The sequence below is a fragment of the Babylonia areolata genome, chromosome 29 (genome assembly GCF_041734735.1).
Source record: "Babylonia areolata isolate BAREFJ2019XMU chromosome 29, ASM4173473v1, whole genome shotgun sequence".
NCBI lineage: Eukaryota > Metazoa > Mollusca > Gastropoda > Neogastropoda > Buccinidae > Babylonia > Babylonia areolata.
The window spans coordinates 39,783,703-39,798,311 of record NC_134904.1 but is presented as its reverse complement, the minus strand read 5'-3'; the positions used below and the strand labels follow the sequence as shown (position 1 = coordinate 39,798,311).

General features: G+C 42.6%; 1 protein-coding gene and 1 long non-coding RNA gene across 2 annotated transcripts; both read right to left on the bottom strand.

Moving 5' to 3' along the window:
* LOC143302245 (uncharacterized) lies at positions 1–2,159 on the bottom strand. The gene is made up of 2 exons (XR_013057917.1): positions 1,711–2,159; positions 1–1,660 (listed from the first exon to the last, which is right to left on the bottom strand). It is a non-coding gene; the product is annotated as an uncharacterized LOC143302245 (long non-coding RNA).
* Positions 2,160–2,538: 379 nt separating this feature from the next.
* LOC143302242 (uncharacterized) lies at positions 2,539–13,781 on the bottom strand. Its single transcript, XM_076616827.1, has 4 exons — positions 13,682–13,781; positions 8,382–8,521; positions 4,618–4,753; positions 2,539–4,165 (listed from the first exon to the last, which is right to left on the bottom strand). Exons 1-4 carry the CDS (start codon positions 13,763–13,765, stop codon positions 3,872–3,874), a joined length of 654 nt encoding a protein of 217 aa, XP_076472942.1. The 5' UTR covers positions 13,766–13,781; the 3' UTR covers positions 2,539–3,871.
* Positions 13,782–14,609: the final 828 nt, after the last annotated feature.

The following is a 14,609-nucleotide window of genomic DNA, read 5'->3' as shown; positions in this document are numbered from 1 at the left end:
TTGTTTTTTTTTTTTTGTTCCTTTCCACTGATAGGATGCACTGTTAAATGATGTTCATAAATAGATGCCATCATAAAAGGAATAATTTATTTCTGACTTTACAGTTGTTTTTGTTTCTTGGTTTGTGTAACCTAGAAAAGACAGCTTCCCTGACTTTGTAACGTAGCGCTTTTTTTTTTTGTTTTTCTTTCTCATAATCCATCACTGTACATGTCTGATGAGAAACCCAAGCTCCATCATGTTTGTGCCATGTTGTGACCTTTGACTTTGACTCTATCTTATATTCTTAATGTTTTTAGTCTGGTGCAAAGGTTCTTTGAAGGGTGAATGTTAGCGCTTGTGTCTTTTATAAATACATAATTCAGGCTTTTTCTGTTAATATACTGCTGTGACCATGACAGGAAATTTTCTATCTAAAATTACGTTTAAATAACATATTTACTGTGACCCAACTAGTGCAGACTCCGGCAGGGGTCTGACATTCCTGTCCTGTGCAAACTACTATCTGCCTATGCGGAGAAAACGAAAGTAACTACGGCCGATAACCTCCCAGAAGTAGGTAACCTCCCCTTTGTCCCCCTGGCTAGCGGCCTCTTTTTCCGGCAGCCATCTCGACTCCTGTTCCTGTGCTCTTCATATGGCTAAGTTTTTTTTCGCATTTTCTATCTATCGATTCTTTGGTGTTTCTGTTTTTTGTCCAGTGTTTTCAGCCAGGTCGCAAAATTATGTGGCTCAATTGGGAGACTGGGCTAAAATTAAGGCATGATCGCAGTCGATTCGTGATCACTTTGGGCCCTCTACCTCTCTCAACAACGCCAACCCCACGCCTCCTCCACTTCCTCTACTACTGCTCCTTTTTCTACTGCAGCAAATCTGCTTCCACCCTCCTCTGCCACCTCCCAGCACCTCCAGTTTCATTGGAGACCATGCCGTCACTGGCCAGTCACAATATCGAACTAGAATTTTCAATGTATTGCGAGATTCATCTGGCCTTTTGTATTTTGATGAGTGGTGACCTTGACCTCTTATTTTGCTAATGTAGAGGATCAAATAAAATTGTGTTGCTTTTAGACTTGTCAACCACAGAGGAATTATCTCGGGGCTGAACAGAAGATGGGTGGGTGGACCTTTAGAAAGGTGCAGCTTGTATCTGCCACCCTATCAGATTTCATTTCTATGCCAGCTGTAAAGTTTTCTACCAGACAGCGATGGAAGAAATGGGAAGGTCAAGGAGGCATCCATGGCTGTTGATCAAGTTTTGTCACAAATCGTATTTTCTCTCAGTATCACAATTCAGATCCAGCCGAGTTGTGGAAGTGTTGTTCTCCTTCGAGTTTAACATTTCACTGGCTGGAATCAGTTTCCAGTGACAGAATAGAACACATTTAATAAATGTTACTATCTGATTTATTTTGTTTGTGTACATACACACAAAAAGGGTCAGGTACTATCATGTCTGCACATATGTTGATCTAGATGATCAGAAAAGTTTTCATCTTCACCACCAAGTTTGGTGAAAATGGGCATCAAATTCAAGAAACTTGGGTGTCAATCACATTCATGGTTCCCAGTGGACTGCCAGAACTGGGACTGAGACTGACAAACCTGGGTGTGGTCGTGAATGGGGGACTCCCCTCCCCTGGGACTGAGACAGACAAACCTGGGTGTGGCCGTGTATGGGGGACTCCCCTGGGACTGAGACTGACAAACCTGGGTGTGGCCGTGAATGGGGGACTCCCCTCCCCTGGGACTGAGACCGACAAACCTGGGTGTGGCCGTGAATGGGGAACTCGCAATGAGCGGCATGGGAGTAATGGCACTGAATTGGTGCAGATGATGGGGCAGCAAAAAACAAACAAAAAAACTTAGGTGTCTGTCCAGTGCTCTAACCAGTCGGCCACCACACCCATCAGATTTTTTATATAAACAATCACGTTCAGTTGGTTTCTCTACGGTCTAGCAGTTGCTGGAAAAATGTAAAAGCAAAAGTAAAGTTTTAAAGTTGACCAAGGACGGTACTCATGCATGGACAATCAAAACGAGAAAGATTTAACAGACTCACTTTGACTTTACATACACCAGTCAAAAATGCTTGGAATGGACAGTGTGCAGTGCACTAACAGTTTACATAGCTGTACTTTTGTTAACTGATTTTGAAAGTGAATTAAAATCAAACAATCTTCACATGTTGTCAATGTCTATGGTCAAAACAAATAATTATGAACACGTTGTCACTGAAACCATGAGAATAGTGAAAATGAGTGATAGATCAGAATGTGTTGTGACATTATGTTTGATTAACTTGATCTGTTCACTGTAAGTTTTGACAGCTGGCTCTGGGTTAGCTTTTTGTACAATATGTTTGGAGGAATGAGATGAAATGCAGAATGCATGAATGAATGAATGCTGGATGGTGGACATTCAATAAAAGAAAAACCAAAATAAGGCATCATCTAACTTGAATGAATGAATGCATAATAGTGAACATCAGTAAAAGAGAAAAATTGTGGGACACAAGTTCAGTCACAAAGTCACTGCTCTGGGTGGCGTCGTTCTGGCTTCACTGCATATTTACTTTTTATTTTTCAATGAAATACATGTCAGCATTTAGCACACTATCAAAACAAACCAACAACCATATGCCAGTGTAACAAAAACAAATATAAAAATGATTTGAGGGTGTTTTCCACATCATCTCTACACTGAAGAAACATACCCACCAAGTCTTGGTCATATCGCCAAACAAGTGAAAACAAGTAATACTTTCATCTTCATTCTCTAACAATCACCAATTACAAATACTATCACAAAGGCATCTACCAACTTGAAGCATATCTTTTTCATGTCCTGGTACCAGAAAATCTTTGGACAGGTAGTGGAGTGACCACTACCTGACCCAGCAGGTCGAATGGTAGATAATGATGCCCTCCAGATTCAGAGGTTAGCTGCTGTATATCAGGTTTGCCTGGACCAATGAGCAAGCCTACACCATCTGACCATTTTCCCACCTGGGCAGGGTGAAAGTGGCACTGTTGTCTCCATTTAAACATCAAAATAATATTTCCAAATTTAAAGCAAATCCTCTGACAATGACTAAAATCTGAAGTTTACAACCTGCTACCACAAACAGATACAACATTGACTTGCGCATACCAAGTCGACAGTTGAGAAAATTACTACACAGTTGATACCTGAACTGAAGCCTCATCTTCACTCCATGAGTATCCCCCCCCCCAACCCCCTCACTCCATCCCCCCCAAAAAGGCTATAACTATGCTAGGGTGGTTTGGACACCCTATAACATGGCATATATTCAGACAGCCTGAATCTTTCCCATCCCCTCTTGTTCAGATCTCCAGCCTCCAAGAGGATCACAGGAGTTCACCACAACTTACTTTGTTCCTTTTAAGTTTAAAAGTTATATGCTCAATCTTCTTCATTCCCGTCTCTTTTGTATGCCTCTCTGTCTGTTCCTGTCTGGCGTTCACTCTTGCTTCTGGTTTTGTATGAGAATGGGTGCTGGCACCTTTCTGTAAATAGTCTGCCAATGATTATAGTCCTAATACTCTACAAAATCTTACCATTCAGGAGCCAGTTGCATTGCTTGGTTCTAACATTTTGACATCTAACATTTTGACAGTTACACATGACTAAATGCCTACATTGACCGAACTACCTCACTGGTCAGTTCCATTCCTACACACAGTGGCAGGTTACGACCATACTAGGCTCCTCCGTCCGAGCAATGCAACTGGCTCCTGGCTACTAAAACACTACACACATATCCACCAGACCACACCATACACACTTCTTGACAGTGCCACATCTGACATTTGTAACAAATCATCCAAAAATGAAACTACGCTTTTCATCACTTCTCAGTCTTGCCGTACTTGCGCTTGAACTTCAAACTACTGACGACCGTGGGTCGGTCAGGGAAAGCAGACACTCCCCCACACATGGTGTCCGTTTCTGGGTCAAACCTCAGTGGTTCCAGCTGAATGTGAAGATTGGGGGGCAGGTCCAGCTTAGAGAGATCTTCGTAAGATGTGGTATCATAGACTGGGGTCGAGAAAAAAGCGAGGACATCACTGGCAGTCTTCATGTTGGCCAGCTGACTGTTGGGGATGAAGTGGTCGAATTCCCGCATCGCCCCATCTAGGACCTGTAAGCACACAGTTTCTATGGGTTTGTACTGTCTGTTTTAATGGGTGCATATTGATTTATTTTATTATACATTCATTCATTTTTTCTTTCCATGTGTACACAGTGTCATCTGGTCTAAATCATCTACTTTAACTTGCTATAGGCGACCTCAGTCGACAGTGCAATGCCACAGGCAACTTTTCCACTGGAACTTGAAGCACACTCTACTCTGAATACGAGCTGGCATCAGGCCAAAACATCCCACAATGACATAACTGTTTCTGATGAGGATGAAACTTGAGTCCTCCCTGTCGAACATCATCACCATAACAGCTGATGGTATTATATATGAACGGTACACAGAACCAAGAATTTACATACACCAAATTAAAAATGCATAAAAAAAGCAGCAAAATAACCAAAAAAAAACCAACACTCCCACCCATACAGAGGCACACTACAATAGCATACCTTAAACTTGATTCTGTTGTTGTCCAGCTTGACATTGTTCAAGTCACCAACATTCCCACAGACTTCAGACACAACTTTCTGCACCCTTATTTCCACGTCCGCAGGCGGTTTGTATCCTCGCACTGTCTGTATACCTCTGATGAAAAACAATTTGATATCAATTATATAACACAAAAATAAACCCACAAGATATGATATCTCATCAATAACAATATTAAACTTGCACCCCTGGATTGGCCTGTCCCATTAACCATTCCCGTACATCCTGGCTGTGCTCACACCCGTACACATGGCTTTTGCTCTGTAACTAAGTAATTTTGAAGCCACCTCAATTAAATTTCATGACTGTTTATGATGTATTATACTACATATCAACTAAAAATTATTTTGTTTTATCCTTAAAGAAATAAATATACAATAAACGTCCCAGTACGTCGTGGGTGTGTGCACACCCATACTCTCAAAGAATAAATTTTGCGCACTGTACGCTGTGGGTGTGGAGCCACCCATACTTACAAAGAACAAGCCTTGCTCACCTCGCATTGTTTATGTGACGTTACTCGTGCCTGCTGGACAGAGAGGGAGGTGTTGGTATGAAAATGCTTCCTGCCCACCGTTTGGATTTGGTGCCACCAAGATCAGGCCTTAGTTTTTGTCTGTAGTGCATCATATTCTGGTTCAAGTCTGTGTTTTTACTCTTAAGTTTAACCCATTTCAAAAATGGATATTCATTGTGCTAGATAAAAGAACTGATTTAAAATTAAATACAATTTTGAATTAATTGTTTTTCTGATTAGTACCGGCTATTTTTATCTAGTTGGAAAAGCCTTTTTTGAGAACTAGATAATACCGTCTGAAATCCATTGATCCAAATCTAGTTGATATAGAAATTTTTTTTCTCATTCCAATTAGTTGGAAGCAAAGGAAAACCTGACTATGAAAAAAAAGAAAAAGAAAAACAGAGCCAAGAATGCCAACATCTCAGGGAATGGGGACTGGTACCAGTGCAGCCGGCATCAGCTGAACTCCATACAGTAAAAACACTGTGCTTGTGTCTGTTATCGCATCATGCGATGAGGGAGGAGGGGAGGGGGGGGAAGGAAGGGTAAGGGTTAGAAAGAATCACTTTCACTTGTGTCGACACTTTTACTAATCTGACGGCATATGGAATGGACGCGCATGCGTTTGTGTGTGGGCGAGTGTGTGTGTGTGTGTGTGAATGTATGTCTTTGTGTGTATAGAGGATGGGGGGTGTGTGTATGCACATAAACACACAAAAGAAAAACAGTGTTTCCTGTAAGCCTAAAATCTGATAAAAACCAATAAACCATTTCTGTTCGTGATGGAGATGCATCTTTTGTGCTTCGTCTATTGATCCCTGATCTAAATAACATCTACAAGCTGCAGCCACCAAAGGTATCACTGCATCATCAGCTGACGTAATTTCATCACACTCACACAAAGCATTAGTCAAATGTTCGGGGATTTCATTCCAAAAAAGTGTGGCTAGACAAGGACAGAGATCACGCGCGTGCATCTGTGTGTGTTCATCAGTGTGTATGCGAGTGCGTGTATATGTGCACGGGCAGTGTGCGTGCGTGCGTGCGTGTCTTCTGTGTGGGGTGGGGATGTCTATGTACACATGTATATCAGTGTGTGTGTGTGTGTGTGTGTGTGTGTGTGTGTGTGTGTGTGTGTATGTGTGTTGCCAGGCCTTGAGAACATCGGTATGCTCCAAATTGCGGGAGTGAATCATTATTTGTTTGTTTGTTCATTGTTAATGTAAAGCGTTTGCTTTGTTTGTTGTTTTTAATTTAAAGTGTGCTAGACTTCATCAAAGTGATTCAGAACTGACTCTCAGTCAGATCTAAGTATTACATAATGTTTGGCACAAGCGAGCAGCCATCAACACGAACAGAGCAGACAAGACTGTGACTGACACGGCCTCGGATCTTTCATTATTTTCAGTCGCGGGCAGACGAAAAGAATGTGGCTTTTTTTTTCTTTCTTCGATTTTGTCATCAAATGCAACGGCAGTAGCGTGGCAACACCTTGGTGTCCAGGCGACATCATACCTATGTTCCACCCCCTTGCCCTTCCCCCATTTTCTCTCCAGATTTGCACATATCCCAGGAATGACCCTCACTAGGGGTTTTTTTTGTGGCAGTCATGTCCAACTAAAAGTTCAGGTTTTTGTGTGTGTGTGTGTGTGTGTTTTTTTAAACTGATTTTTTATATAATAAAATGAAAAAGCCCATTTACACATAGCTCTCACATCCCTGCGCTTATTCAAATGCTTGAGTAAATCCATGCATGCAACTGGAAACTGGACATGCAAGTTTGCTGAAGGAAACCTCAAATTTGCTCTCTGGACAGATGAGTTACTGATGGTACACTCACAGCGTACGGCAAGGTCTTGTTTCTTCAAAGAAACCATAAGTTACTGTACACCCATGATGTACGGCAACGGATTAGTTCTATACAGAGACCAAGGGTTGCTGTGCACCCACGACATATGGCAACGGATTAGTTCTATACAGAGACTAAGGGTTGCTGTGTACCCATGCTGTACGGCAACGGATTAGTTCTATACAGAGACCAAGGGTTGCTGTACACCCACGACATACGGCAATGGATTAGTTCTATACAGAGACCATGGGCTGCTGTGCACCCATGACATGTGGTGAGGAGTCATTCCTTCATAGAAAGCATGGGTGTCTGTACATCCACGATGTACGGCGTGCAAAATTTTAGGCTATGTATGGGAAAAGTTAACCAACAGACATATAAACATGTTAATGATACACTGAAAACAACTTCAGATCAGTAATTTTCCTTTTCATTCAGGCAATTAATTAATCATTTACTTAGCTGTGTTGAAAATGGCTAAACAGTGCTCCCTGACTATAATCTGTGATACACCAACCATGGAAATTATCAGACTATTAGTGCTACCACTGAAGCCCAAAATGTGATAACGTATGTTAAGGGTTGCTAGCACTCACTCTCTCTTGTCTCCCTTGCAGTCGCGAGTCCGTTTCCCTTGTGTTCATCAACAGTCCACTACCTCTATGAAGTTAACCAAAACCTCAATGGTATACTTTCACTACCTCCTGTGTTCCCATTGAGCCACACTACCTCTTTTGGTGTTCCCCTGTATCACCACTACTCTCCTGATGTTCCCGTTTTACTCCACTTCTTCCTGTGTTCCCCTAAGACTTATCATCCTCCCTGGTGTCCCCATGCAAGTACACCCCACTTGTGTTTCCCCCATCTCCTTAACTAGTTGCTATCTCACCTTCACACAATGAAATTCTTTTTCTTACGTTACAAAATTCTCTAGCACAACAATCACAGTTATTACATTCTGAAAAAACACACACCTTATATCCTGTATCTAATCACAAGTGAACAATTCTTTTTCTTAAACAGACACAGATACTGCAGGCTGACCAGTCACAGCAAAAATTAACACTCTTGTCTTATCAAATACATTATGCTGCTGTCATTTTTCATAGCTAATTGATTCATATATATAATCTTACCTTTTTTTTCTTTTTTTTTTAACTGGAACTTTAATGAACTGTTTCCAAAAAGTGTTTAAAACTGCTTTACATATAAAGTGACAAACCATTTTAGACTGTCTTTAGTAGCATAATGAAAGAAGTGCTTTAATTTCAAACCGCATAATGAAATGATTGTTGGTACTTCTACTGAGTTCTAGACTCATAACACAAGCTAGCTATGATGCTTGAACTACATACTGTCGTTTTCTCAGAGTATTTGAAGCTGCAATGCTTTGTGTGTTTGCCACAAGTTGACTTTCATCAAGTGTCTTGTCAGTGGCCTGTGAGCTCTCTTCTTGATCCTTCCGCCGGCGGAAAAATGCTGTTCTTGTCCACGTCTGAAAAAGTTGCATGTAAACCCAATATTATTAAACGTTCAAACTACTCAAAGCGAGTGTTAAACATACCCATGCATTCTCACATGTACACAATTAGTTTCACATCCACAACAAAACAGATACACAGTAAATAAAAACTTTTTTCATTGAGGCAGACACAACTTTCTCTCTCTTCCTCTCTTTTACGTGTGCTTCATTATTCATCAGCTAGATATGATCACTGACATCTAACATTTTGAGTTATCAATGAATGAGGCAGACACTTTTCATTATTTGGGATCATTCCATTATTGATAAGGCAGGGAATCATCAAAGTTATTTGGGCAAAAATCTGATGTCCAATGAGCCTGGAGTCTGAAATAAACAGGCCTTCATTTGTATCATGTAATGGAGGTTTATGTAGATCTTTACTATTTACATGAATCAACCTTTGCATGCAGTCACCTTTGAGCATCCTAATTCCTATGCATTGTGGTGAACTTTTCACTCTACAATAGTCTATTCTGCTGGTTGTGACTTCTCAGAGTCTTCATGACAGTATTTGTTGTCTGCTGCACATCACTGTACTGCACAAAAATTCCTATTATAAACAGATAATCTGTATTGCATTTTACCATGTCAGATTACAATCTTTGTTACTAAGCTTAATGTATCATAGGCTAATTTCTATTGCAAATTATAACACATTTTCTATTGGGAGGGGAGGCTGTGGGGGAGGGGTGGAATTGGGAGATGTTTGCAACAGGTCATAATTTTGTAATTGTATGAATCAATGTCTGCTCCTCTGACCTGGCTGATTACCAGAGATGCAGTCCTGTGTAGCGTGGAGCCCATACATTCAGAAAGTTGTGGTTTAAATATCAAGCACTCAAAATTATCGACTGCCAACCTAGACAGTTAGGCAATATTAACATTTTTACCCGTGCACTCTTCGATGTTGAAGTGAGAAATCAAATCCACCCGAATGGGTATACCGGCTTGTGACATTGTGCACCATCACTGGTTCGACATTCTTATATTATAATTAACATTTTTACCCGTCTGCAGTACAAAACATACATGAGAAAGTCCAAAACGGGTGAAAATGTTAAGTATATATATAAGTTTGTCGACTATAGTAGACGATTTTAAAACGAAATTGTGGAGATTAGAAAGGTGTCTAAAAAGGGATGCTTTTTGGGGCATTCCATGCACCTAGCAAGGGGCTTGGAAAGAATGGGGGATACGCAAAGTGAAAGAAAAAATGTGACCCATGGGTCAGTTCGAACTTACCCGTCTGTGGTACAAAGCATACATGAAAACGATTAAGACGGGAGTGTGTATATATACACATGTTTGAGTCAGTACTCGTAATGAAACTTGTCTCGATTCTAAACGCCGGTATGTCCGAGTTCGTGGGGCATTCCATGCATCAAGCAATGGGCTTGAAATAGAAAAATTCGTAAAGAAATCGGGAAGCTTGTCGCTGTCATATCTCCAGGAGCGGACATGCGCGAACGAGATGTATAAGGCAGTTCGATCGAAAGCGGTCAGTGTACGCGATCGCCAGGTTATTTAAAGTGAAGACGGAATGAACTGTACCATGCTTCGCGAGAGGATGAAAACAGAGTGGGGGACGAGACAATAGGTTGTGATCCTAACATGAACATGACTGAAAATAATAAAACAGCTTGCATGAAACACCGTCACGTGTGTGCGACGTCAAAAGAGTGACGGCAGTCTCCTGTGGTGGGTCCGTTCTTTTCGGCCTGTTTCGTTGTACGTCCTTGCTCGGTTCCGACAGCACTGACCAGGTACACGTGGAAACCGCACACCATTCCCTGTATTGCAGTGCTCAAATGCGTTGCACAGAGGACTTCACATTAAAAAATGAGCGGGACTGGTGGAACTGACCTTCCTTAACAACGTGCTGTGCAGAAAAGTCACATACCGAAATAGGAAAGTGCATTTTAACGGCCGAGTCAGTGTCCGTGCTGAACTTAACCGTTTCAATTGGACAGCTGCACGTCCCTTTCTCGTCAGTGATGCTTTGGCCGGCTGTGAATGTTCAAGTCAGCGATTTCACATGTGTGTGTGTGTGTGTGTGTGTGTGTGTGTGTGTGTGTGTTGAGAACTTCATTCCGTGATTGTCCGTGGTGTGTGTTAGCTTGTTTCCTCGACAGCACGCGTCACATACGTGTGTGCTGTGTCCTGTGTTGCATGTCAGTGTGCTCCTGGCCTTCCGTGGAGAACTGAGGGCGAGACATAAAATATTTAGCTCCACAGATGGCCATTCTTTCCGTACGCACACAGTTGTTCATGTTACGTTCGGAACCCATCAGTTGTCTAGTCCTCCACTCTTGTTTTCATCCTCCCGCTGAAACACGGTGCAGTTCATTCCGTCGTCTTCACTTCAAGTATAAGATTGTCAGCGCACAGTAACCTCTTTCCTACGTCCCCTTCGTGCACATCCACTTCGGCAGACAGGACAGGTCGTGCATGTACAATCACAACATTCTTTCAACATGTATCTGGCAGTGTACAGTGACAGGTTCATTCCGTGTTTGCCAGTGTGTCCGTATAGTTGCCGCGGGGGCTCAGGCTGACTTCATTCCGTGTCTTATGATGTTGTGCGAGCCAGTGTACACTCACAAGTTCATTCCGTGATAATGTGTGTAGGGTTGAAAACTTCATGGTTCCGGAATTCTGTGTGTAGGCACTGACACCTTACTTCATATCGTGGTTTGGTGCGCCACGGAATGAAGTCAGTTGTCAGTGCCTACACACACAATCCCGGAACCATGAAGTTGTCAACCCTACACACATTATCACGGAATGAATTTTTGAGAGTACACTGGCTCGCACAACATCATAAGTCACGGAATGAAGTCAGCCTGAGCCCCGGCAACTGTACGGACACACAGGCAAACACGGAATGAACCTGTCACTGTACACTGCCAGACACATGTTGAAGGAATGTTGTGATTGTACATGCACGACCTGTCCTGTCTGCCGAAGTGGATGTGCACGAAGGGGACGTAGGAAAGAGGTTACTGTGCATTGACAATCTTGTACTTGAAGTGAAGACGGAATGAACTGCACCGTGTTTCAGCGGGAGGATGAAAACAAGAGTGGAAGACTAGACAACTGATGGGTTCCGAACGTAACATGAACAACTGTGTGCGTACGGAAAGAATGGCCATCTGTGGAGCTAAATATTTTATGTCTCGCCCTCAGTTCTCCACGGAAGGCCAGGAGCACACTGACATGCAACACAGGACACAGCACACACGTATGTGACGCGTGCTGTCGAGGAAACAAGTTGTCTAACACACACCACGGACAATCACGGAATGAAGTTCTCAACACACACACACACACACACACACACGTGAAATCGCTGACTTGAACATTCACAGCCGGCGCAAGCATCACTGACGAGAAAGGGACATCCAGCTGTCCAATTGAAACGGTTAAGTTCAGCAAGGACACTGACTCGGCCGTTAAAATGCACTTGCCTATTTCGGTATGTGACTTTTCTGCACAGCACGTTGTTAAGGAAGGTCAGTTCCATCAGTCCCGCTCATTTTTTAATGTGAAGTCCTCTTTGCAACGCATTTGAGCACTGCAATACAGGGAATGGTGTGCGGTTTCCACGTGTACCCGGTCAGTGCTGTCCGGGAACCGATACAGCAAGGACGTACAACGAAACAGGCCGAAAAAAACGGACCCACCACAGGAGACTGCCGTCACTCTTTTGACGTCGCACACACGTGAGTGTTTCATGTAAGCTGTTTTATTATTTTCAGTCATGTTCATGTTAGGATCACAACATAGTCTCGTCCCCCACTCTGTTTTCATCCTCTCGCGAAGCATGGTACAGTTCATTCCGTCTTCACTTTAGATAACCTGGCGATCGCGTTCACTGACCGCTTTCGATCGAACTGCCTTATTCGTCCCGTTCGTGCATGTCCGCTCCTGGAGATATGACAGCGACAAGCAGTCCTGATTTCGTTACGAATTTTTCTATTTCAAGCCCATTGCTTGATGCATGGAATGCCCCACGAACTCGGACATACCGGCGTTTAGAATCGAGACAAGTTTCATTACGAGTACTGACTCAAACATGTGTATATATACACACTCCCGTCTTAATCGTTTTCATGTATGCTTTGTACCACAGACGGGTAAGTTCGAACTGACCCATGGGTCACATTTTTTCTTTCACTTTGCGTATCCCCCATTCTTTCCAAGCCCCTTGCTAGGTGCATGGAATGCCCCAAAAAGCATCCCTTTTTAGACACCTTTCTAATCTCCACAATTTCGTTTTAAAATCGTCTACTATAGTCGACAAACTTATATATATAATTAACATTTTCACCCGTTTTGGACTTTCTCACGTATGTTTTGTACTGCAGACGGGTAAAAATATTAAGTATAATATAGGAATGTCGAACTAGAGATGGTGCACAACTTCGTAACAAGCCCGGGTATTTTAGACACATTTCTAATCTCGACAAGTTCGTTTTAAAATCCTCTACTATATTCGACAAACTTATATATATAATTAACATTTTCACCTGTTTTGGACTTTCTCACGTATGTTTTGTACTGCAGACGGGTAAAAATATTAAGTATAATATAGGAATGTCGAACCAGAGATGGTGCACAACTTTGTCACCAGCCGGTATACCCATTTCGGTAGATTTGGTTTCTGACTTCGACACCGAAGAGTGCACGGGTCAAAATGTTAATATTGCCGACAGTTATAATGCTGTTCCAGTGGTGTCAGTGTAGACTTCGGTGTGTTCCTTTCCCTGGTTCTCGGGGCTGAAAATATTCATCTTACGAGGTCAGCCGCACCATCTGAAGTAGGTGTGGATGTTTTCCCCCAAAATAACCAGTCATCACACTGACTGAATGGATCACCGCACTGACCGTCCATAGACAATAAAATCTCAGATTACAGTGTCTATGCACTGACTGAGGGTCACATTCTGCTCACTTGGACCCTGTGCCGGCTTCTGCCCTCCGGCTGCAACTTTCACAATATGAATGTGTTACCCGAATGACAGTGTCCACAACACCAGGGAAACCGATGTTTTCAAAACTGAAATTGTATATCATATCCAGAGGGGAGGGTTAATCATATCCCGGCATTAACGGTACTGAAACAATTACCTGACAAACATTGCCTGTCCTTAATGCAAACGTTTTCCTTGCGACTGCACCAAGTGCACGGCTTCTCACCAAGGAGGCTGCCATCGTGAACAATAAGATGGATCGGAACTTTTCAGAAGGAAACAAAACATTTCTCCTATACGCACAGCAGTCTAGGGAAATCTAGAAATTGCATTCAGCAAATCAGCATCGTGAACTTTTAAGGAGCAAAAAATTAATTAGTTCTTTTAAAGCACGACCCCGGGGAGTTATTTTCATCTTGCTTGGGTTCAAACATTGTTCTAAAAACTAGAGGTGAAATTATCCAGGTAAAACATCCCACCCATCTCCTCCGGCCACCTTAATTTTTTTCAACTGATTTTTTTCCCCCCCAGTTTTATCTATGATCATATCTCCCATGTTGGCCTTGCCCAAACAGGAGTCTCGGCCTGGAGTATATGCGTGGATTTCGTTTTTTTTCTTTCTACGCAACACACTGTTAATTTGTGTATGATTGCCCAAATGCAGGACTCAGCTGAATTCAAGTTACCCAGACACGGCCTGCCGATACTAGGGCAAACAGCTAGGGCCCTTGGATTCCTCAGAAGGAACCCGAAGGTCACCAGTCTCCAGAAAGACAACAACAACAAAAAAAACAAAAACAACAACAACAACAACAACAACAAAACTGGCATGCAAGGCGGCGATGATCCGCCCAGTGGCGTAGCAGAACTATCGTGCATCAGAGATCTTGCTTAACTTATAAAAAATTAAATATCGAGGATGCCAGTCCTCAGTGTTTGACTGAGATCCCCACACAGCAGGCTCGTCACAAACCCGGAGAACTCAGTGAAGTCCAGCACCGCGCCGCGGCCAAGTTTGTCCTCAGCTGACCCGGCTACCGCAACACCTCAAGCGTTGGTGACACTGCTGCTTAAACAACTCAAAT

What these genes read in the sequence shown, in the direction of transcription:
- LOC143302242 (XM_076616827.1), bottom strand. Translation starts at nt 13,765, where the DNA reads ATGGCAGCCTCCTTGGTGAGAAGCCGTGCACTTGGTGCAGTCGCAAGG. An exon ending in GGACAGGCAATGTTTGTCAG is followed by an intron (nt 8,522 to 13,681) that starts GTAATTGTTTCA and finishes CAACTTTTTCAG; the next exon opens with ACGTGGACAAGAACAGCATT. An exon ending in ACAACAGAATCAAGTTTAAG is followed by an intron (nt 4,166 to 4,617) that starts GTATGCTATTGT and finishes GTGTGCTTACAG; the next exon opens with GTCCTAGATGGGGCGATGCG.